The 25,604-nt window shown below is 45.9% G+C and overlaps 1 protein-coding gene across 1 annotated transcript in view; it reads right to left on the minus strand.

Annotated features, from left to right (window-relative positions):
- Positions 1-11,281: 11,281 nt before the first annotated feature.
- Positions 11,282-25,604, minus strand: part of DNHD1 (dynein heavy chain domain 1) — a 72,561-nt gene continuing 58,238 nt past the window's right edge. The window contains 15 exon segments of the mRNA XM_059070255.2: positions 11,282-11,632; positions 11,816-12,603; positions 12,833-12,982; positions 13,144-13,235; positions 14,038-14,239; positions 14,325-14,447; positions 14,641-14,827; positions 15,027-15,989; positions 16,122-16,300; positions 16,477-16,629; positions 16,873-17,154; positions 21,939-22,410; positions 22,627-23,058; positions 23,184-23,366; positions 23,616-23,765. Coding sequence (XP_058926238.1) covers positions 11,282-11,632; positions 11,816-12,603; positions 12,833-12,982; positions 13,144-13,235; positions 14,038-14,239; positions 14,325-14,447; positions 14,641-14,827; positions 15,027-15,989; positions 16,122-16,300; positions 16,477-16,629; positions 16,873-17,154; positions 21,939-22,410; positions 22,627-23,058; positions 23,184-23,366; positions 23,616-23,765 — 4,707 coding nt within the window.

Consider the following 25,604-nt stretch of genomic DNA (forward strand, 5'->3'; position numbering starts at 1 on the left):
TATTTTGCTTTTCATAGTTCTACAACCCATGTGCAACTGATTTTTCTGTGTGGTTAGAATAGGAGCCAAGTTTAATTGTATTTCCATCTAGATATCCAATTAATACAAAGCTGTTCATTGAAAAAAAAATTTTTCCTGTTACTCTCTATCTTTCCATATTTTTCTATATAAATGCGAGTTAGTTTCTGGGCACCCTAATCCATTCCTTGGTCTGTACATCTATCTTCACAGCAGTACCTCACTGTTTTAACTACAGTAGGTTTCTAATAAGTCTTAGTATGTGATACAGCAAGTCCCACACGTTTTTCATCTCCAGAAGGACTGTTGTTGGACCTTTGCATTTCCATGATTGTCAAGTTCCCTGAACATCCTGATGGGATTTTCTTATGCTGGATCAGTTTGGTGCGAATTGATACATTTGTAATACTGAGGCTTCCAAATCTGTGGTCTGTGTGCTCCATTTCATTAATTGCTGTCAATATGTTTTATACATTTATGTGCAAAGTTCTTCTTGCACATCTTTTGTTAGATTTATTCCTAGGCATTTACTGTTTCTTTCTTAAATGTCTTGCAAATGGGATCTTTAGAAATTTCATTTTCTGCTTGCTTGTATATAGAAATATAACCAATTTTTGTGTGTGGACCATGGAGCAGCACCCTTGCTAAATAACCTCACTTACTAACTCTAATAATTTAGCTGAATAACCTCACTTTACTAACGCTAATAATTTATCTGTATTCTTTTATTTTCTACATATATTATACTCATATCATCTCTGAACATCATATCAGTTTATTTCATCCTTTCTAATTCTATATCATTTAAATGTCTAAAGACATTTAGATTATCCAAATCCTTGTGACCACAAAAAAATGGGGGAAGGATTTTCTTATAAATGTTCTCTTAAATGTATACAGTGTATATATGAGTCTTGGTTCCAGATTTCAAGTTAATTTGTCAGGCCAGTTATGCCACAATTAACACCTATAAAATCTGAGCAAAATACAAACAAAAAACAATATTTGAAGGCCCTGGAAAGTAAACAAAAGCAGGCAGAAAGCAGAGGAGAATTTACCCATGAAAGACTTTAGCTGCAGTGGGTAAGAATTGTGATTTTTGTGGTCTTTCTGTCTGAAGGTTTTCCTTCCCCACCCCATTTTCCAGCCCCACCCTATCCCCCAGTTCCAAATGCAGAAAACCACAGCCTTACTCACTCAAAACAGCAGAGGACAGAGTTCAAGGCTGGTAAAAATGCTGGAAATTTAAGAGCAGAAATCCTGGAAGAGAGAGTGGTATAAGGGGTGAAACCAAAATTTGGACAAACTCAACCCAAATCTTTGGATGACTACTAAATTACACATGCAAAGGGGAGACTCAAGGGGACCTAGCAAAAATAGCTGGCAGAATCCAGTGTGGAGTCTATCTTCAAATGACAGAAATGCACTGGAGTAAGATGTGCAAATTTGCTGCTTTTTTTGCCTGAATACATTCCTCAATTCATGTCCAGCTTGGGTGGCAGCTGAAGTGTCAGAAGACAGGGTTTGGCAGTGGAGAGCAGCTGGAAATTTAAAAGGAAAATCCCAGAAGCAAAAACACTATAGAGGATATGAACCCCCAAAATCTGTCCAAGCCTTTGACCAGTGACTAACCTATGTAAATGCAGGTAAGATGCTCTGAGGCTAGGCTAAAAAAGCAGCTGCTAGAAGCCAAAAGAACTAAGTAGATATGTCAACTGTTGTATGCACAACATAGGAAATATGAAATTTGCATTTTGAGGCCCCCCCATCCCCAAATTCCTTCATAACAACACCAACAACAAATCTTCAGAACATAACAGAATGAAAATTTCCATTTGGTTCTTTCTTGTAGTTTCTGTTTCTACAACATATTATTCACAATATCCAGTTTTCAACCCAAATTACAAGACATGCAAATAAATAGGAAATTATAGCCCTATTATAATTATAAAAATATGAACTTATAAACAGTAATTTATACTCAAGGGAAAAGACACTCAATAGAAATTGAGTCTATTGGGCTCAGATATTGGATTTAGTTGTCACAGAGTTCACAGTAGCTGTTATTAATGTGTCCAAATAATAAAATGAAAATATGGATAAATTCAAGGAAAATATGGCCTCAACGAATATACAGATGGGGAACCTTGCCAGAACATAGAAACTACAAGAAAGAACGAAATGGAAATTCTAGAACAGAAAAATATAAATAACTAAGAGGGGGAAAAAAAGAAAGGATAATACAAAGTACTTGATTTGTACAACAGAGAAAATAGACTGAAAAAATTGATGGGGCCTGTGGGATTATAACAAAAGATCTGACATTGTGTCATTGAAGTCCCAGAAGAAGATGAGAAGGAGGATGTAGCTGAGAAAGCACTTGATGAAAAATATCCAGAAACTTCCCAAGTTTGATAAGAAATCCATATAGATTCAAGAAGCAAATGAACCCCAAACAGAATAAACATGAAGAAATCCATTTAAAACATATATAATTAAACTTATGAAAACTAAATAAAAAGAAAAAATTTGAAACAACTAAAGAAAAATGACACCTTACCTAAAGGGGAAAAACAATTTGAATGACAGCAGAGTTCTTATCAGAAACCATGGAAGCTATAGGGGAGTGGAATGATTTTTCTCAGATTTTGAAATAAAAGAACTGTTAACCTAGAAACTTATACCCAGTGAAAATAAAATATCCTTTAGGATATTTTAGGAGTGAAGGGGAAATTTGGATATTCTCAGATGAAGGGAAACTAGGAGAATTTGTCACCAGCAGACCTACCCTAAAAGAATGGCTAAAAGAAGTTCTCCAAATAGAAAGGGAGTGATAAAAGAAGAAGTCTTAGAACATCAGGAAGGATGAAAGGGCACAAATATATGTGTAAACAAACGTGTGCATGTACAGTTAGCTTTCCTTCTCTTGAGTTCTCTGAATTGTGTTTGATGGTTGAAGCAAAGTTTATAACATTGATGTGGTTCTAAATGTATTAAGACAATTACATTAGAAACAGGGAAGGATAAAGGGAAGTAAGGTTTCAATACTTCACTTGAACAAGATGACAACACCAGTAAACCATGTTAAGTAATGTATATATAATGTAATACATAAAACAACTACTAAAAAGCTATATTAAGATATAAACTCAAAAACACTATAGATAACTCAAAATGGAGTTCTAAAAAATATCCAGTTAACTCACAGAAAGCAGAAAAAAGAAAACAGACAAAAATCAGAGTAAACAGAAAAACAAACAAAAAAGGCAGATTTACTCCCTAGCCTATCAATAATTATATGTTAATGAACTGAATATACCAATTAAACAACAAAGATGTGCAGAGTGATTTGAAAAAAAAAGACCAAAATATATGTTGTCTACAAGAAACTCACTTTATTTATTTTTTTTAACATCTTTATTTGAGTATAACTGTTTTACAATAGTGTGTTAGTTTCTCCTTTACAACAAAGTGAATCAAGGAAACTCACTTTAAATATAACAATATAGGCAAATTGAAAGTAAGAGGAAGAAAAAGATATATCATGCAAACATTATTTAAAAGGAACAGGAGTAGCTATATTGATATCAGATAAAGTAGACCTCAGAGGAAAAGATTTTGACAGAGAGAGAAAGGGACATTATATAATAATAAATGGGTCAATGCAGCAAGAAAACATAGCAATCCTAAATGTGTGCACACCAAACAACAGTGTGCAAAGTACATGAAGTAGATCTGATATAACTGAAAGGAGAAATATACAAATCCAAACTGCAGTTGGAGACTCTCAACAATTGGTAAAACAACTAGACAGAAAATCAACAAGTACATAGAAGAACTCAACAACACCTTCAACCAGTAGGATCTAACTGACATTTATAGAATACTCCACCAACAAAATACACATCATTTTCAAGTACCCATGTAACATATCATTAAGATAGGCCACATCTTGGGCTATAAAATAAATTTCAACAAATTTTAAGATTTGAAATCATAAGAGTATGTTCTCTGACCACAAAAAAATCAAGCTAGAAATTAGTAACAGGAAAATTTCCAAACATTCAGAAGCTAAACAATACACTTCTAAATAATCTATAGGTAAAAGAGGAAGTCACAAGGGAAATATAAAAATACATTGAATGTAATGAAAATGAAAATAGAACATATCAAAATTTGTGAGGCATAGCTAAAACAATGCTGAGAGGAAAATGTATAGCACTAAATGTATACATTGGGGGCTTCCCTGGTGGCGCAGTGGTTGAGAATCCGCCTGCCAATGCAGGGGACATGGGTTCGTGCCCCGGTCTGGGAAGATCCCACATGCCGCGAGGTGGCTGGGTCTGTGAGCCATGGCTGCTGAGCCTGTGCATCCGGAACCTGTCCTCCGCAACGGGAGAGGCCACAGCAGTGAGAGGCCCGCATACCTCCAAAAAATAAAAATAAAAATAAAAATAAATGTATACGTTGGAAAAGAGATAACCTTAAATGAATGTAATCAAAGTTCTCACCTCAATCTAGGGGGAAAACGGGGGGAAATAAATCCAAAGCAAACAGAAGGAAGGAAATAATAAAGGTAAGAGCAGAATTTCATGAAATTGAAAACAAACAACCTGAATAGAACAAATCAATGAAACAAAGGGCTGTTTCTTTGAGAAGATCAATAAAATTACAAACTTCTAGCAAGACTAACAGAAAAGACACAAATTATCAATATCATGAATGAAACAACAAATATCACTACAGACTGTGCAGACAAATATATAAAGATAATAAAGGAATACTGCAACTCTGGACGTATATTTGACAACTTAGTTGAAATAGAACAATTTCCCCCCAAAAAAAGACACCAAAATATTACAATTCATGCAATATGAAATAAATAACCCTGTAACTATTAAGGAAATTAAACTTGTAACTTTAAAACTCCCAAGAAAAAAGTCTCCAGGACTTCTGTGCTAAAAACTACAGCACTGATGAAAGAAATTGAAGATGTAAATAAATGGAGAGACGTACCATGTTCTTGGATTGTAAAACTTAGTAAAGACATCAGTTGTGTACCCATATGGGTACAGAGGTTTAAACACAATTCCTATCAAAATCCCAGCATGACTTTTTGTAGACAGAGGTAAGATTACAGTTGTTCCCCTACATACGAACCTTCAAGTGTTGAACTTTCAAAGATGCAAACGTGTTCAGATGTCCAGTCATGTAAGTTAGTTCACATGTCTGGCATACATTGTCACATGCAGCTTGCCCTCCATTTCCTGTTGCTGACGATCCTTCAGTTCTACCATCTCCCACCTCCTCCCCCTCCTCCAGTCAGTAACTCTCCTTGCCTGTTCACTCGATGCCAGCCCCTGTAAGCCAGCTGTGATACTGTACTACTGTATTTTCAAGGTACTGTACTGTAAGATTTAAAATGTTTTCTTTATTTTTTGTGTTTGTTTTTTATATATTATTTGTGTGAAAAGTATTATAAACCTATTACAGTACAGTACTATATAGATGATTGTGTTAGTTGGTACCTAGGCTAACTTTGTTGGACTTACGAACAAGTTGGACTTATGAACGTGATCACAGAACAGAACTCATTCGTATGTAGGGGACTTACTGTATTCTAAAATTTGTATGGAAAGGCGAAGAAACTAGAATAAGTAGACAGTTTTGAAAAAGAAGAATAAAGTAGGAGGAATCAGTTTACCGAATTTCAAGACTTAACTACATAGCTACAGTAATCAAGACTGTGTGGTACTGGTGGAGGGGAGGATAGATACATAAATCAATAGAACAGAGAACCCAGAAACAGACCCATACAACCATGCCCAACTGATTTTTGACAAAGGTGCAGATACAATTCAATGGGGGAAAAGTAGCCTTTTCAACAAGTGGAGCTGGAGAACTTGGACATCCATAGGCAAAAATAAATGCTTACAAAAATACTTAAGTTTTAATCTATCTGTTTTGACCTAGTCTCACCTATACAAAAATGACCTCAAAATGGATCATGTACAAAAACTACCTCAAAATGGATCATGGACTTAAGTGTAAAATATAAAACGATAAAACCCTTAGAAAAGAAATGCAGGAGAAAATCTTTGATATCTAAGGTGAGGCAAAGAGTTTTAAACTTGACATCAAAAACATGATTCATAAAAGAAAAAAATTGATAAATGGGGACTTCATCAAAATTTAAAACCTTTGCTCCATGAAAAATCCTTTTAAGGTAGGAAGCTACAGACTGGGAGAAAATATTTGCAAACCACATATTTGACAAAGGATTAGTATCTAGAATATATAAATAACTGAAAAGGGTAAAAAAACCTGATAGCCTTATATCAGGCTACGTTATAGCCTACTAAAGAAATTGAATTTGTTATTAAAAACTTCCTCAGAAAAACAAAACAAAAAAGGTGGCTTTACTGGAAAATTATATCAACCATTTAAATAATATCATTCTGACACAAGCTCTTTTAGAAAGCAAAGTAGGACAGAACACATCCCAACTCATTTTGTGTGTGACTCTCTAAGACCTAAACCTGGTAGCGAAATTGCTAGGACATATTGTATTTAATTAATTTCACTAGGTGCTGCCAGATTGCTCCCCGGAATACACTAGTATACCCATCTACCAACAGTGCGTGAGGATTCGTGTTTTCCACTGTCTACCCAACGTTTGTTACATTAGAGGCAATAGAATGCCACAGCGAGAATGGATTCTGGAGACAAATGCCTGGATTCAAAACCTGGCTCTGAATACTTTATAATAAGCATAAATGGAGTATGACCTTTAAAAATTGTGAACCACTATATTATATACCTGTAATGTACATAATATTGTCCATCAGATGTATTTCCATTTTTAAAAGTGCAAAAGGGGTGGGGGGTGTGGTTGACAACACTTGCAGGATTGTTAAAAGGATTAAAGGAGAGAACTGATTTGAAAGTGACTCCTCCAGTACCTGGCATATGGCGTGTAGGATCTGCTCCCCAAAATGGGTTAATCTGTTCAATCTAAAAAGACTAAATACTCAAAAGGCCCATGTCTCTACCTTCAGTGCTGACAACAACCAGTCTTCCAGCAGACCCATACTCTCCGGGGATGAGCTAATCGTTCGTCCAAGACCAAAGAGGGGCCTCCTTCCCCCAACTCACACACACCTAGAGAAAGCCATATTCAGTGGGGCGAACTTGAATCCCCGTTCTAACCGGTGGCTCAGATCCTCAGGGCCAGTGACGACTGTGCTGGATGTTTACTATGTTCTTTCATGCAGAAAAAAGTTCATTATAAAGTAGTGCTGTCTTAGGTCCCATCCAAGAGGATTTGTCATCCTGAAGTTTTTAAAAGTACTCTTATTCAAAATACCATTCCTTGCATGGCTCTCAAGCATGGGCTCATAGTCATATGGTCTAAAATGGTCCAATTTTCTCTCACAAAGTGAGAAAAGTATGTTAAGCAGAGTAAGAACTTGGAACCTGAGTAAGAGTACACTTTGCCTAAAATAAGACCCAGGTATGATTTTGTTGTAATAACTCCTGACTAAATTTTTTTAAAGAAAGAAATACAGGCAATAAAGGTAAAAAACAAACAAACTGGCTCTGACTTTATGACCTGAATAACTTACTGAATTTGTATCTCAGTTTCCAGATCTGTAGTACGGAATAATAATAGTACCTATTATAGCTACTATTATAGCTTCCAGGGCTTCTTAGGCATTAGTGGGTGAACTGGCACTTTTTTTTTTTTAATTTCAGACATTTCTCCTATATATCCTATTTCTGAATGAGGATTTCAAATTAGACTGAAAAGCTGAAAAAATATGAGTTTCAGGTGAGCTGCAGAGCACTAATGAATGAAATTTTTGGTCTTTGGATTATTAGTGCATATAGTGTACAGAGCAGGATCACAAATTTCCTCACAAATTTGGATATGCAAATAAAATTTAGCTCCTTTCTCAATTACTGATCTGATTTTCCTCCCAAGTCTCACTCCCATTCTCTACTCCACTGGATAGTATAAGAGGCTAGAAATAAATTTGTTTCACTCTCTTTAGGTTTCATTTTTTCTCCTTGAAATACAGGCTCAGAATTTCAAATTCTGAGCATTCTAAAATTCTGAGCATTCTACCTTTGCTTCTCTCCAGAGTGTTATCTAGGTGTAGAGAGGAGGGCTTGTGTGGCATTTTGATGTCAGAAGGAAGGGGTCCCTGGCCTAATACTGATTCTTGGGTGTGCACAAGCTGGAATTCTCTGGGTATGGTTGGCCCAGTTCCACCCCTGGGCATCCTGCCAGAATTTGCTTCTAAAGTTGATGAATTCGTGGTCTTGTCTTTTTCAGCTGTCAGGGCCTTTTGCCCCTCCCTGCCAATTTGGCCTCCTCTCAACAACTCTGTTTGGTGCTGCAGACCCCAGTGACTCTCTTTCTCATATTCCCTGGAGCCTAACAGGTCTCTGTTCAGTTTCCACACCATGTAGGGATCAAGGGACACTTCTTCCTTTCCATGTCACTCTGCCTTCTTTATCCTCTTGGGGCCACAGTAGGTCCATGCTGCAGAGCAGTTCCCTTCTAAAGTCCCAGTTAGGGAAAAGGGCAAAAGCCGCTGCCCTCAGTACCTCAGTTTACTGCTGAAGTCCCAGATCAGGTTGATTTTGTCATATTCCTCCCTCCCTTGATTCCACTCCTTTATCCATCACCCCCACCCCTGCCACCCCATCTGTCCAGACAGGATGGGACATGTTTCTCCCCTTTGTCATGTGTCTTACTTCCTCCTTCCTTTCATTGAGACTTTACTTCCCTAATGAGATTTGTTTTTTTTTTTTTTTCTTTTGGCCACACCTAGCAGCATGCAGAATCTTAGTTTGCCGACCAGGGATCAAACCCAGGCCCTGGCAGTGAAAGCGCTGAGTCCTATCCACTGGACTGCCAGGGAATTCTCCCTAATGAGATTCTAATTTATCTGCTAGACAACTTCAACAGTGAAATTGTCAAATCTGGAACATTTTTATATGCATTCATTGTATTTGAGCTGTGCTGTCACTTGGTACTTACTTTATAATCTCTGGTTGACTAAGTTTAATAATTTGCTGGGCATAACTCAAGAATGAATTTCAGGGCTTCCCTGGTGGCGCAGTGGTTGAGAGTCCGCCTGCCAATGCAGGGGACACGGGTTCATGCCCTGGTCCGGAAAGATCCTACATGCCGCTCCATCCGGAGCCTATGCTCCGCAACGGGAGAGGCCACAGCAGTGAGAGGCCCGCGTACCGCAAAAAAAAAAGAGCGAATTTCAGTCCATTATGCATCAATAAAGCTGAAATTTAAAAAAATAAAAGAAATGCTAGGTTACAAAAAAGAATAAATTTTGGTCTAGAGAAGGATGTGGATTTGTAGAAACTATTCTGTGCTAACCAATTTTAGATGGTTTTACTCGTATATCACTATTGTTCCCTGTTCCCACTGGAGAAAATAGCACTGATGGTAAATATGGACAGAGGGTTCATGTATCCAGAAGGACTTCTTTAATACTCTGCTAATCTCCTCTCCTGAAGGAGTAGGCATGCCCCTGGTTGAGTGTGGAAAGGAAAAGGGAAGAGTTTCTGAGGAAAGAGAAAGCTTTTGCCTCTTTGCGTAGCCTTTCGTTAAAGGAAATCAGTTGCACCGCAGTCAACCAGCAATTGGGTGACTGTGAAGAGGTTGTGCACTGATGCTCAGTATACACCTCTGTTTGCATTTCCTTCCACCATGTAGCTTGTACCGAATCATACAGCAAGGGGAGTAAGTTGTACCTAGTAAGTTTTGGTGCTTGGGGGCAAGGAGAGGAGCTGTTGTTGGCTTTTAGCTGGTGTTGTCTGCTATACTCTAACCCAGCTTTTGTCAGAGAGGTTTGCCCTGGAGTAGCAAGCAATCATGCAACTAATAATAAAAACGTATCAAAGCAGAACTCCTGATTCCCTACCTCCAACCTGTCTCTCAAATTTCTCACCTCAGTTAGTGACACCATGATCCACCCAGTTGCTCAGTCATCCTATGGTAGATTTGCCCATTTCCCTCACTCTTCACATTCAATTCATCTGCAAGTTCTGCTGGCTTTGCCTCCAGAATATTTCCTAAATCCATTAATTCTCCATCTCCACTGTTAATAACCTTAGTCCAAACTCCATCATCTCTCACTTGAATTACTTCAATAGCCTCCAAACAAATCTTCCTTCTTGTTACTCTGGATTTCCTTCCATCCATCCACCCACCATAGAACAGCCAGAGTGATCTTTGAAAAAGCTCATTTCCCAACTAATACTCTCTATTATAATAGATTCCTTCTTTTAAAAAATACAAGCTCATTATCATGAAAAGGCGCTACATGATCTGCCGCTTTTTATACCTTTCCATCCTTTTGGCTTACTCTGACCCTCACTCACAGTGCTCCAGCTATATGTTCTGTTCCTTGAACACCCCAAGATTGTTCCTGCCTCAGCACCTTTGCACCCACTGAGGGCTCTACCTGAAACCCTCCTAGATCTTCAAATAGCTCTCTTTCAAATATTCAGCAAGCCTTCCCTGACCACCCAAACTGGATTAACTGCTCCCCTCTAGTCACTATCTAACACATCAGCCTGCTTTGTTTTTTTTTATAGCACTTAAAAGTCATCAAATTTAACTCATTTATATGTTGGCCTTTTATTGTCTGTCTCCCGGCATTAGAACAACCTCATCAGTGCCTGGAAGAGCACCTCGTTCAGAGGAGTGCTCATAACTAATCGTTTAATGAACATATGACCTTGTGTCTTATTTTGCTTTTGTGTGTGTGTGTGTGTGACTCACTCAGTATCCATTCTGGGGGAAGGGATGACTAGTAGGGCAGGATTGGGGCATTCCCAGTAATACTGCTAAGTGCCTGAAGAAATTATCTTGAGTTCTAATGTTCTCCCTTTAAAAATATCGCTTGTGGGTTTAGCACAAGAGCTGAAAGCACAGTCGAGAGCTGGGTAGGGATTCCGAGTCCTGTGTGTTAGCCATCCTGAGATCTGCCTAGCCCCTTGGATACGTGACTAGCCCCAGGCCCATCTCCCCCACAGTGTACCCACACTCCCCTCTCCCCATTGCCAGGCACACACCCTTTTCTACCTTCACTGTGAACAGACCAGCTCTCTCAGTTGTGTACACTGTGCTTCCCCCTCAGTGTGTCACATTATCAGCGGGCACACACCTGCATTCCTTATTCTCAGAAATCTTTCATCAAAGCACTCCAGCTTTATTTTGGCTGAGGGCTCAGGGCAACGGTGGGCTGCACACATGGACTCTCCGTTGGGCACAGGTGGCGGGGCTGAGCTTCGTGGGCAGGGGCAGGTGCATCAGGATCTTCCTGCTGTGCAGCCTAGTGGTGCCAAGGGGCCCTTCCAAGTACACAGGACAGGAATACATGGCCAGGCCGGCTGGGGGTGGCACGTCATTGGCCCCTGGGGCCTGGGCGCTGACTCTGACCGGAGGCAGGGGGCTGGGCTGACTGGAAGAACTGTCCTGCAAGGCCCCTGCAAGCGGGTCCCACTCGGCGTTCCGGAGCTGTAGCCCAATCAGTAGCAGCCCCACTTCTGGATCTCTGGGGTTTGGGCCGTTCACCACCTGGGGGCGCCAGAAACTGGTCAGGCAAGGCTAAGAAGCTGAGGGGTCGTGGTGGAGCGGGATCAGAGAAGCAGATGGGGCTAGAGGGAGTAAAACCAAGAAGAGGCAAGGTGGGGTAACTAAGAGGTGTAATCAGGGACTTTAAGGGGCGGAATTGGAAACGAAGGGGCAGCACGAGGATACCTGGAGGTGCAGAGGGCTGTTTAGCTCCTGACGTTTATGGGGGAGCTGACTGGAGCTAGAGCCTTGGCAACCAGGGAAATTCGTCAGGTCAACCCCAGCAAAGGCAGCCTCCCAACGCAGTGACAGCAGCAGGTGGCGCGGGTGGCAAAAGGCTGACAGGTGAAAGATGCGCTCTGGTACTTGGGTTCCCACACCTAGGTAGCGAACCAACAGCTGCCCACGGCGCGACAGCTGTCGCAGCCAGTGCCAGGGCGGCTGAGGCCAGGCAGGCGCGTGGGGTCGCCAAGGCGAGGGTAGGCGGCCAGTCCAGAGAGCGTGAGCTACCGCTGCACAGCGCCTGGAGGCACACGGGGGCGCGCCCTTCAGCTGCTGCAACAGGCAATCAAGGTCCCGTTGCAGCGCGCCCACCAGCTGGCTCAGTTCCAGCACCTCCGTCTTGAGGAAGCCCTCCAGTGGCCGCGGCGCGCTCAGCCCCAGCTCCCCCCACCCCGCGCCAGACTCAGCTTGGCGAGTGGTCTCGGTCAGCAGAGCCTGCAATGACTCCAGCCTCTGCTTGGCTTGCACCAGGCGTTGTCGCAGCCGCCTTTCCGCGCGCCGGGAGCCTCCGCGGGCCGCCGGAACCCAAGTGGGCGAACACCGCTGCAGCGCGCTCAGGACAGCGCGACTCTGGCGTCGCAGCAGCCAGGTCTGGGGGCCAGCACTCAGTCCGCAGATCCGGGGTTCAGGTGGTGTGGGCAGTAGGTGCATCTGGGCCTTGCACTCTTCCATAGCATCCGGCTCCCCTAGTTCTTGGGGGTGGAGGTGAGTGAGGGGTGAGAGATAAGACTGTCTCTTCCCTCCCCAGACCCGAGGGAGTAGGCCTTTCTCTGACACTCTGACACTTCAAACCATCACCATTCCATAACTGAATATTGCCCCCTTCTACACCTTTATTGGTACCTCTGTTACATTCCCTTGAGCAAGGTGGTATTACTGCGCTGTTCCGCACCTCAACGCAGATACCTGACTGGAGCTTACCCGGGTTGGGCATCAGAGTGGCCAGCAGATACTGGGGTGTGTGTGGTTGGGCCCGGTTCCCGCTGCTGGAGCTCAGGCAGGCTTGCGTGAGGCTAGTCAGGACCTCTCTGTCCTTCTCGTCTCCCACAGGACCCCCATAGAAAACTGAAGCTGAGGATGAGGTCAGAGCCCCTCAGTTACAGCCCCTCCAGTTTCCACCACCTCCCAAACCAAAGTTGTAGATTATGTCTCCATCTCAGTGCTCCCCTCCCTACCCCTTTCTGGGCTCTCCTGGGGGCTGGTGAGTGCATGGGGGACAGGAGGAGTCTCACCAGCCAGCTCCTGCATGGCAGCACTGGGATTGCTCAGGCTGGCCCACAGCTGGTCTTGGATCTGCAGGACCTGGGTCAGCGTCACTTGACTCCTGGGGGTGGAGAGCAGGAAGTAGGGTTTCAAAACCATCTATATGCTGAGGACTTTCACATCTTTCTCTCCAGCCCAAACCTCTCTCCTGAGCTCCAGACCCACGAGGGCTCACTACTCATCGCCACTTGGCACCACCAATATGACTTCCTTTCAACTGAAATCATCATTTTCCTCCCACACCACCCACCCAGTTGTCCAAGGCAGAAATCTGAGAGCCATCCTTGACTCTTCCCTCTTCCTCACCCCACATTTACTCTCTCCCCACTGTGACTACCCTAGTCCCTCCCACCCATACCATGATCTCGTTCTTCAAGACTGCCAGAGCCTCCCCAAACTATTATGCTGGCCTCCAGCCCTGCCCCATCTAGTGCATTCTCCACGCTGCAGCCAGAGTGATCTTCCCAACAGACAGATGGGATCATGTGTCTTCTACTTAAAACCCTTCAGTGGCTTCCCACTGTCCTCAGGATCCAATCAGGTCCCTTGCGATGGTCTTAAACGCCCTCCACCACAAGCCTCACCTGTCCCCACTCAAGCCCAGCGTGTCCCCCTCAGCCACACTGAAGTCCTCTCTCCTGGTAAGCACAGTTTCTTCTGTTCAGAAAGGCCTCATCTCCACCTGATCTGCCTCTGCTGTCAGGACTCACTTTCAAAGTGAGATCCCTAAGTCCTTGGGGAAGCCTTCCTTGAATTCCCCCTGCCCTCACATTTTGGAGCTCCCCAGAGATGAATCCCAGCATGTGACAAATATTCAGTTTTTGTGGAGTGACTGACAGAGTAGGATGGGTGGGGTCCCTCACCAGCACCCCCTGTGAGCCTGCAGCTTCATTCCATAGCGCTGCCGGTGTAGCAGGAGGCCATGTAGGAGGAGCAGAGGCAGCACCCTGGCTGGGGTCTGCACACAGAGTCCTTGCTGGACTAGCTCCACACTGTCGACCAAGACATGGGACAGCTCCAGGGACTGGTCCCAGAAAATAGGCATGGAGTGCTGAGTCAGCACAGCTGGGGAGGAAGGAAAGTGCGGAGTCAGCACAATACAGTTACCTCCCCGCTCCAATCTGAGAGCCTATGGGGGGAAGCTCCTCACCTGGTAAGGAAGCAATAGCCTCTGCAGACACAATAAGCCAAAGACGGAAATCTCTGTGGACAGTGGCCACATTCTCTCTTGCTTGTTGAGCAAAAAGTGGTTCTAACTCCAGGTCGGAGACCACTAGGGGTCAGACATGGGGCTGAGATCAATCGCTGGGTAAAGGGTCAGACATAAGCCTAGACATCAGACTTGAGACTAGGGGTTAGGAGTCAGATACAAAGGTGATTAGGGGATCAGCCATGAGATCTGAGTTCAAGCTCAGGCCCAAGTGTAGGATAGGGTCCTAGAAGCCATCTCTAGGCAGCAAACCCACCCTTGGCTCTGGCCAACAGCCCCAGCAAGGGCTGTAGCAGCTCTTTTGGCCAGCGAGGCATCAGATGACAGTTCTCCAGCACCAGCCAGTGCCCGCTGTGCATAGCCTTGCAGAGGATGCTGACCACAACCGAGACCGGGTCCCAGGCTTCAGAGCCCAGAGCTATCACCTTCAGATGCTTCTGCCCCTGAGGACCAACAGCAAAATGGCAGAGTAACTCAAAGGGATCCTAGGATGACCCAAGGGACCCAGAGTAATGCCACAGATGACCTGAAAAGTCCCTGAGTAACCCAGAAAGATCCATGAGAACGCTGGGAGGGGAGACCCACTCCCCATCCCAGCCCTAAGAGCCCGGTGGCTCCGTGGCCAAGAGGCTAGGCTCAAACCTGCTCGTGTTTGGCAGCCAGTTTCTGGATGACGGTCAGGGGATGCACAGTGGCGGTGGGGTGACCAGGTGGCGGCAGCAAAATCAGCGTGGGCTGAGTAGCCCGACTGTGTTCAAAAGGTATGGTGGGAGCACGAAGGTTTTCATCCAGGGGCCGGCCCAGGAGGCTGGTGGTGAAGGTTGCCAGGGCACTGGCCAGGCACTCAGGTCGCAGCACACGCCACAGGATCAGCTTCTGGAGGAGGCTGAATGGGTTAGTCCCAGGCCCCGGTGCAGGACCCAGCACTGTGGATGACAGTGACAAGTAAGCCTGCCAAACATTGGAGTGGCCTGCCAGGGATGCACACAGCCCAGCAAATGGGGGCAGTGCCTCTAACATCTCACATTCGTGCCAGGCTCTCAGCCCTAGCCAGGCCGGTCGAGCCACACCTGGGACTGTTTTTCTGTAGCCTGTGCTAGGAGAGGCTGCCAGTCCAGGCCAGAGGGCCAGCCTCTCCAGCTCTGGTGCCTTTCTTGCCACTTGCAGCAGAGCCAGAGCACCCAAGGCACCCACCAAGGGTACTTGGGTCCGGCCCAGTGTAGCGACAGTGCTGCCCAGTAGCTGGCGGGTCAGCTGTCTTTTTAACTGCAGCAGATGGCAGCATAGTCCTTCCTGCTGATGAATCTCACCTTTCATGCTGTTCAGAGCCCGCTTGGTGGCTGCCAGACAGTTCTCTGGACTCATACGGAAAAGCGGTTGCAGGTTCTGCAGTGAGCTAAGAGCCTTTATAATGGCCATGCCATGCCAGACCACATGCCGATAGGGTGCCCACAATGCCACCTCCTGCATCCTCAGCTCTTCTAACTCCTCGAAATGGGCACGCAGCCGGCACAGCTCTGCCTGGGCCCTCACCATGTCTCGCAGGAACTTGGCTGGTTTCTGACGCCTTGGGTTCTGGAGCAGCAGCATCGTCAGCAGCCGCTCCTGCAAACAGTCACTTGTTGCGTGGATCCGGCCCTTTCCCACGTAGCTCCCAATCAGCAGCACTCACCTCCACCCCCGTACCTGGGCCCCTGCAAAGCTCATCCCAACCCACAGACTGCACCCCCCAAGTACCTCAGCAGCCTCCACAGCTTCCCAGGCATCCAGGAATCTGATCCTCAGGTCCTGCCAGTGGCTCTCAAGCTCAGGACGCTCTGTGCACAAGATTTCACGCAGCATCTGTTCTTCTAGGATTTCCATGTTCATGCCCAGGTCCAGCACATTCAGCCCTTTCAGCAATTCACAGCCTAGCACTGGGAATCACATGGGAGACGCTTAACCTCTTCCCCTTGGCAGAGCCAGGGGTGAGAGACACACAGGGAGTGTGGCCCCTGCTCCAGTCCTGAGCCCGCTCTGGGCCAGACTGAGTGAAGCTCAGGCCCTGGTGTTCCCACAAAGCTGTGCTGGCAACTTACCCACTGGGCCTCACCTTTTTCCAAAGAACTGAGGGGAAGGGTAGTGCTCAGATAGAGACAGAAGCCAGGCTGCAACTGGGGTGGGCACAGCTGTTCCCGCTGCAGTAGCCACTGCAGTTCTGGGCACTCTAGGCCCAGCTCCATGTTGGTCAGTAGCACCGGCAGGCCTGCAAGGGGGAGGCAAGGACACCCTACCCACCATGCCAGCACCTGGGCACCCCCATGCACAAAATCTGGCTCCGACTTGCTCCCCTCTGGCTGACAGGAAGGCTGCCTCAGGGCTCTTCCACAGAGTTAGTGCCCAGGGTAAAGGTGGGAGCTGAGGTCAGACTGGGGTGTTGGAGTCCTGTGGGGCCATGGAGTAGGGGGAGGGCCCAGGAGACACGTGGGTGGAGGGGACGAGTTCTCACCACAGGCAGCTGCCTCCTGGAGCTGAGGCCCCAGCTCTGGGTCAGCACCTGAGAGGACTCGGAGTTCAGGAGGGGGCGGGGACTGAGTCGCAGTCCCCGCCCCCTCCTCCTGTTCTTTCTCCTCTTGCTCCTGAGGCTCTTCCTCTTCCTGGTTCTTCTCCTTGATTCCCCTTTCTCCTGCCTTCTGTTCTTTTGTCTTATAACACTCATTGCTCTCATCATCTTTGTCTTCCGTGTCCTCCTCTTTAGACTCTTTTCCTTGATTTCTCTTGAAGCCCTTCCCTGTGGCAGAAAGATGAGGAGGAGCTCTTCTCAGGGAGGGCCTCAGGCTCCCGGGGAGCCCCATTCACCCAAGGGCTCCAGCTCATGAAGGAAGTTCTGCGAGAAGACACCTTAGGAAAGTCACTTAAGCTCTCTATGACACAATTTCGTCATCTGCAAAATGGGGTTGATAGTAGTGAGTACCTCATAGGGTTACTGTGAAGATGACATGGAACAATGCATAGAAAGCACTCTGCTGGTACCTACCAAGCACTCAATAAAGGGTAGCTCTCATCATTGCTACTCTAAAATTCCAGGGAGGGGTTCTAGTCACCCCTGAAATCAGCTCCATTTCTGCTTTTCTGCAGGTTGGTTAGAAGAGTCAGTGCATTTCCCTTTTTGCCTAAGCAAATTCTGTCACTAACAACTACAAGAGTCATCACTAGCATAGAGGTCATAGCCTGGAAGTAACAACTTGTAGGAGAAAGTCCATAGATTGCGGCATTAGCCACGCCATGGACACTGCTTTGCACGAGGTGGCTAGCTGACCAGCAGCCGTCTGCAGCCCCCTTCTCCTTTGCCTCCTCTACTGCAGGATCTGGAAAAGATAAATACTTATTTTTTTAATCGTCAAGAATTTTAAGGATTTTAAAAAATATTAAGTGTTCAAGGAGTGGGCAAGTGGAGGTTGCCAGGTCCACAATTTGGTGTGCTTGTTTCCTATTCCTTAACAAGTTACCACAAACTTAGCTAAAAACAACACCCCATTTATTATCTCTCACTTCAGTAGCTTACAAGCCTGATCAGGCACTCTGCTCAGAGTTACACTGGGCTAAAATCAAGGCTAATATACACACACCCCCCACATCTTCTTTATCTGTCGATGGACATTTAGTTTGCTTACATGTCTTGTCTATTGTAAATAGTGCTGCTATGCATACTGGGGTGCATATATCTTTTCAACAAGGGATTCATATCCAAAACATACAAACAGCTCATATAGCTCAATATCAAAAAACAAACAAACAAACAAAAAACAGGGACTTCCCTGGTGGCTCAGTGGTTAAGAATCTGCCTGCCAATGCAGGGAACACGGGTTCAAGCCCTGGTCCAGGAAGATCCCACATGCCGTGGAGCAACTAAGCCCATGCGCCACAGCTACTGAGCCTGCACTCTAGAGCCCGCGAGCCACAACTACTGAGCCCATGTGCCACAACTACTGAAGCCTGCCCGCCTAGAGCCCTTGCTCTGCAACAAGAGAAGCCACCGCAATGAGAAGCCCGTGCACTGCAATGAAGAGTAGCCCTGCTTGTTGCAACTAGAGAAAGCCTGCATGAAGCAACGAAGAGTCAAAGCAGCCAAAACAAAACAAAACCCAACCCAATCAAAAAATGGGCATTTTAAGGTCAATTGTTTCACAACCTCAATTACATCTGCAAAGTCTCTCTTGCCACGTAACATAATTGTGGAGTAACATCGGAGGACAAAGGTGATGGCGGCCAAATTCTGCCTAGTGCATTTGGCTATTGAGATTTCTGGAAGATCTTTTGTTTTCCTGATGAAGGGGACAGAATTGGCTAGGAGAAACTCTGACAAGATGCTTGGAGGGATAGCCCATTTGATAGCGAATATGGTGGCTTAAAAAAACAGAAACTTATTCTCTCAGAATTCTGGAGGCCAGAAATCCAAAATCAAGGCATTGGCAAGGCTGCACTTCTTCGGAAGTCTTTAAGGAAGACTCCTTTCTTGCCTTCTCCAGCTTCTGGTGGTTCTAGGAGTTCCTTGGCTGGTGGCTACGTAATTCCACTCTCTCTCCATCTTCACACGGCCTTCCTCTGTGGACCTATACCTTCTCTTCTATCTCTTATAAGGACACTTGTCATTGGACTTAGGCCAACCCTTGGAAATCTAGGATGGTCTCATTGCTAGACCCTGAACTTAATTACATCTGCGAAGACTCTTTTTCCAAAAAAGGTCACATTTATAGGTTCTGGAGGTTAGGATGTGGATATCTCTTTTGGGTGTACACCATTCAACCCACTACAATGTGATAAATGAACATACCAAGGATCATAGGTCAGAAAGGTAGAAGATTCTGGGTGCTTGAAGTCAACACTGAAGCCCTGTACCTGTTTATCCCAGTCCATCTTATAATGTGAGATGAATAAATCCCATGATGAGCTGGATTTTTGTTACTGGTAGTGAGAGCATTCCTAACTGATACAGCACACTGGGGAGTAAGGGGAAATGAGGATTTTTCTTTTCCCTGCTGGGAAGGTAGTTAGGCTAGGCTATGTGGTGGGTAAGAAGTTAGCTTATCTCATGGGACTTGGACCATGTGCTCATTGAACTTTAGTGGATTTAGCAGAAAATACTGGAGCATGCTGGCTACTTCTCTACTTAGATGAGAGAAACAACCTCCAGAAAAAAAAAAGGGAATTCCTTTCTTCTCATATCAAGAAATTTCAGATCACACATGATCAGATACTCATGCAACTTGCTGATTTATAAAAAATGATTCTGTATATCATGTCACATGGAATAGGAAATTATGGGCTATTGGAGGAGCCTGGAAAATCAGGGAAGCCTCCAGGTTCATCCAAAGCACTTCTCTCTATGCATTTCCTGCTTGACAAGAAGTAGTCTCCCTCCCCCTTTTGATTTGCATACAGCCCAAATAGGGGCTCCATTCCATGGTCAGTTAGCCTAAGCTCACTACTCAGACTATTTTCTTACTACAGCTCTGAGGTGAAGGCCAAGGTTTAGATGGATGACAGTTACACTAAGGCTTAGTGGAATTTGTGGAGCCCCCAGAACCGATGTTAAGAGACAGAAGCCAGAAGCCAGGGTTTAAATTCAATAATGAGAATGTATCAAGATTTCTGGCATCTGTTAATAGCTAACAGAGTCCTTACAAATGAAATCTGCAGGAAAAAAAGATGAGATATTTTAAGGGATTAGCTGGAAAATCTCCCTTCTGGTAACAAGTGATCTGTGCTTGCTTAATTTTAAGGCAAATCCTAAGCCCCCATACCCATTCCAATAGGAAGTGGACATTTATGGCATAACGGCTATGAACAGGGGACTTACGCCCAACTTTCCTCTCACAGATAGCCCTGGGGACAATGGGCAAGGAAAATTATGCTGTTCTTCAGAACTCAGGGCAGCTGAACTGGCTGTCCAAGAACTCACTCCAGTGAGTTCCATTAGCCAGTGAAATGATGCTAATCATTTGTCTTACTATATCTGTCTAGCATTGTACAGTACATGCTAGAGACCAATATACAGTGTGCACTTCTTACCCTTTCCAAGTTTCTAAACAGAAGTTTATTATAGTTATCTTGATTTGATTTTGCTTCACTTTGCATATCAGGTGTATTGGTATGGTGAGATTCAGCGTGTAATGTAGCATAGGTTACAGAATCACGAAGAGCCACATCCAGATCTGATCAAGAGCAACAAACATCATTCAGAGTTTCAGGACTCAGAATTGGATATAGCAGCTAGATGTTTCTTTTAGGACGTCTCTTATTAGAGAGGGGGTAAATTAATTTATAGATACGCATGTGATAGCTGTATAATGGACATTTTTGTAATGGTGTATGGGAACAACAGAGAGACGGAAAGTTGTGCTGGACAGCCAAGTGATGGACTGTAATAATGACAGCAGTAATATATTGATAGTAATAATGACTAATGTTTTTGAGAACTTATTATGTATTAGGCACTGTGTGAACTCTTTTTTCATGAATTATCTTACTTAATACTCACAACAATGTATGAGATGGGTGTAATTAAGACCCTCATTTTATTGGCAAATAAACTTGGGCTTAGAGAGGTTAAATACCTTGCCTGGATCACACAGCTAGCAAAGGACAGATATTTGACCCAGATAGTCTGCTTATAGAGCCCCTGTTACAGACGAATTTATTATACACCTTCTATTCTAGATGTCTATTGTTCTTACCAGTACAACCCTCAACCCCTTCTTCTGGGAAATAAACACTCTCCCTTCCCCTAGGAAATGCTCCTCTGATGCTCTACCCAGATGGGTCTCTGATCCAAGCAGGACCAATAGAAATATTTCCCCAGAATTCCTGAACATGGGATAAATTTGGCTAGTAAAGCTGTGAGTTGTAGTTCAAGTTTCCAATAGTGCTCAGCAGATCAGAATCACTGCAATATGGGCCCCCAAATGTAAATGTGACCTAATTTATTAATATCATGTTGGCTGGGGACTTCCCTGGTGGTCCAGTGGGTAAGACTCCGTGCTCCCAATGCAGGGGGCCCGGGTTCGATCCCTGGTCAGGGGACTAGACCCTGCATGCATGCCGCAGCTAAGAGTCTTGCATGCTGCAACAAAAGATCCTGCATGCCTCAACTAAAGATCCCGCGTGCTGCAACCAAGACCTGGCAGAGCCAAAATAAATAATTTTTTTTTTTCTTTGCGGTACGCGGGCCTCTCACTGTTGTGGCCTCTCCGGTTGCGAAGCACAGGCTCCGGACGCGCAGGCTCAGCGGCCATGGCTCACGGGCCCAGCCGCTCCGCGGCATGTGGGATCTTCCCGGACTGGGGCACGATCCTGTGTCCCCTGCATCGGCAGATGGACTCTCAACCACTGAGCCACCAGGGAAGCCCTAAATAAATATTTTAAAAAATATATCATGTTGGCTGATGAAACCTGGGATACCCTGGCCATAAAAATTTAGTGTCTTCATTATGAAAGGGAAGAGCACATGTGGCTGAGAGTGTTGGGGCAGCTCAGACACCCAAGATGCACTGTGTTTACTATCCCTGGCTTTACCTTTGCCTTTGGTGGGACCTGTGGCCAAGCATCCAGCCTCTGCTAGAGGCAGTGGATTCAGCCAGATGAGGGCCTGGTTGCTGGGGTCAAGCAGCAGGGGCCAACGGCAACTGAAGTAGTGAGTGTGACTTCGCAGAAGCAGGCCTGCCAGGCGGGCTGACTTTGCCTGGGGCTTCAGGTCTCGGTCCCACTGTAACTGTTCCGATTCAGAGCTCAGCAAGGCCAGAAGGCTGAAGGGAGAGCGTGTGGAGAGTAGGGGTTTCTTTGGTGGCGTGATGACAGATTTCTGCATCTGCTTCAGTGCCCGTGCCACGTCATCTGGGCCCAGCGGCTCCTGACAGCCCCTACAGAGAGCCAGCCACTTGTCGAGTAGCTCCTGGCGTCGCATTGGTGGGAAGGGACCCAGGTAGCTGATGGCAGCTGAACACAAGACAGCATCTCCGAACACAGTCGTGCAGTGCGCCTTCAACTTCTGGTGTGGAAGGGAAGACCAGAGGGTGTGTCGGCCAGCGGGGAGGGTAGAGGCAGAGGGTCTGGCAGAGAGGGAGCAAGGCAGGGTGTGGAGGAAAGCGTGGCAAGGGGGGGCAGAGTGGGACAGAAGAAGGCAGTGAGGGCACGGGAGGAGCAGAGGAACGGGACTGTGGTGCAGAAATGAACTTTAGGGGGCAGCCTAGGAGGGGCTGGTTACCTGGAGCTCTGTAGTCCAGGAATGCATGGGCGTGAGCAGTGCGGCCTTGATGGGCCACTTGTGGTGATGGCCACAGTGAGCCTGACCGAGTTTCTCTGCCACACGCTTGTGGGAAGCCTGGGCATCTTCCAGCTTCTTGGACAGGGCCAAACTGTACGCTAGGATCTCCTGGGCCTGGAACTGGTACTGGCCCAGGCGGGCCTGCTCCCGAGCCAGCGTCGCCTCCACCTGCCGCAACAGCAGGCCCGTGGGCAGTCCTCGGCGCTGTGCCAGCCCGTGGCACAGAACGGCCCGGAGCCAGGCTGCCAGCCGTGCTGCAGGTGTGCTCACTGCCCGCAAGGCTGCATCGCTCATGCCTGGAGCCTTCAGAGCTAGGTTTAACTTCATCATCTCTGAGTCTGTCATCTTTTCCTTGGGGAAGAACACCAGCTCCTGGGAGAGTGTGTGTGAAGAAGAGCGGGGGAAGACATAGGTGCTCTGAACCTTGCCCCACAGCCTTGCCAAGTCTCCCCTCCATGCCTCCACTCTCCTCCTCCGTTGCGCCCCACATTCCCTACCTGATAAAAATCCTCAGTGCATAACAGCTGCTTGGCACTGGCCCAGCCCGTTTCGCGGTGGAAGAGGTCACACAGAGCATCGGTCACCTGGACCACAGATTCTGGTGGCGCTCGATAGCTCCGTATCTCCTCAAAGTCAGCCACCTGCAGCTGGCTCAGGGGCCCCAGGAATGCCTTGCCCATCTGAATGAGGAGAGATGGGCTCTTGAAGTGAGCTCCCAGAATGTCCTCTTTCTTCAGTGTATTTCCAGGAGGGATCATCTTCTCCTAGGATCCTCTAAGGGATCATACCCCAAGCCATCTTATTACCTCTACCCCCTCCCCCGGGAGACTTCATGACAAGTCAACCCATCCTCTCCTCTGGGCATCCTAGGAGGGGTTGTCCTCTTCCAAGAGAGGAGCAGTGCAGGGCAGGCAGCAGGAAGAGCCCACCTGCTCCAGGAGAGCCTCATGCTGAGCCCGCAGGGCATCCCGCTGCTTGGTCAGGTTCTCAATGAGATTCTCCTGCTGCCGACACTCTGCCAGCTGCTGCTTGTGCAGAAGCTTGTTTTGGCCTAGCTGCTGATGCAGTCTGCCGAGGCTCTGTGAACAGAGTTCAGGCTCTGTAGCTCTAGATCCCGGGCCAGGTGGGAATACCCCAAAGGAAGACCCCATGGGCTTGGACTCAGGCATACTCCTCACTCGATAGTCAGGGTGACCTGGTTGAACTCCAAATAGGCCACAGATACATGCTGAGCTCTGAAAGTGTCATTTTCTCACCTGTGAGTTATACGTCTAGTAATGCAGCCCCGAGTGGGTGGGTGCTTCTCCTGACCTACCGTACAGGCCCAGGAAATCTGAATCCGAAGCCTACACACGTAACCACTGGACTACACTCTTCATCTTACTTGACCCATTAGTGGCATTTGCCACAGAAGACAGCTCCTCCCTCTTGAACATTCTCCTCCCTTGACTTTCATGAGCGCATGTTCTTCTTTGGCTTTCTCCAACTTCTGTGGCTGCTCTTTCTCAGTCTCTTCCTCTGCCATCCCTTAAATTTTTCTCAGAAAGTTTTTCAGGGCCCCCTTCTCTTCTCAGCCTACACTTCTGGGCACCCTCCTTAATCTCATGTCTCTGATTACCACTTATACCTTAACAACTTCCAAATCTTTATATCTAGCCAGATTCTTTCCCAAGACCCACACCCCTGTATCCATCTGCTTAGTGGGAATCTCCTCTCTGGTGTCTCACAGGCCCCTCAGACTCCACGTGTCCAGAAGTGAACGTATTAGCTATGCCTCGTCAGATCTCTTGCAATCTTACTCATCTCTTCATGTGTTCTTTTCTCAGAGAACTGTGGCAAAATACATCGAAGTTTCCCAAGGAAGAAACCTAACTGTTACCCTGACTCCATCTCTTCTAGCCCCCCAAACCCAACTCATCTTCAAGGCCTTTCGGTTCCACCTCCTAAACGTCCCTTGTATCTACTCCCATCCCCAACGCCATCATTCACGCCCATGCTCTTTCACACCCGACCTTCTGCACTGGCTTCCTAACTCCTACTCCCCATCCTCTAACTGGCTTTTCATGCTGCAGCCTAATTGGTTTTCTCAAAGCCAAATATCATATCATCATGTCCCTTAACACTTGCCACATTTTTCATTTGGTTTACAATGCCTCCATGACCAGGAGGCCTCTACTCATCTTTCCAACCTCATTTCCTTTTCCTCTCCCAGCACTCTGCTCTCCAGCCATTCCTGACTTTCAGCTCCTCCAACGTGGCACACATCCTCTTGCCTCTGAGCCTTTGCACCTGCTGTTACTTCAGCCTGTGACACTCTTCCCAAACCCTTTTATATATAATCTTACCTAACCTTCAGGTATCAACCTTGATACTTCATTCATTAGTTTACATATTTAAGGGATGCTTTTGAACACCTGCCGTGCTCTACACGTGCCTCTGTGCTACATACTGTGTGGCACTATGCTTCCTCTAGAAAGTCTTTCTTGATACTTCAAAGCACCCTGGACTTGCTCTGTCATAACACACTATTTTGTAATCGCCTGCATGAGCCTATATCTTCCAGTAAACTAGGCACCATGAAGGCAAGGGCAGTGTCTTATCTTTCTTATTAGGAGGCAATCTAATACATGATAACATTTATTGGGCTCTTGCTGTGTGCCGGCACTTTGAAGTGCTTTACATGTAATATCTCATTTAATTCTCATCCTAACCTCTCTGGATCTGAGTTTTCTCATCTTTAAAATGGAAGAAAGGATGGCCTCCTTAGAAAAGTTGAGGCGAAAATTCTATCTATCTAGATGTAAGCATAGACGTAGACATGGACAAAAATATTAATGAGTGCTTGGACAAAAAATATGGAGTTCAATTAATTTTTGTTGAATACAGTAATAAATAAATGAACCAATTGAATATGAGAA

The sequence above is a fragment of the Kogia breviceps genome, chromosome 7, assembly GCF_026419965.1.
Source record: "Kogia breviceps isolate mKogBre1 chromosome 7, mKogBre1 haplotype 1, whole genome shotgun sequence".
Lineage (NCBI taxonomy): Eukaryota > Metazoa > Chordata > Mammalia > Artiodactyla > Physeteridae > Kogia > Kogia breviceps.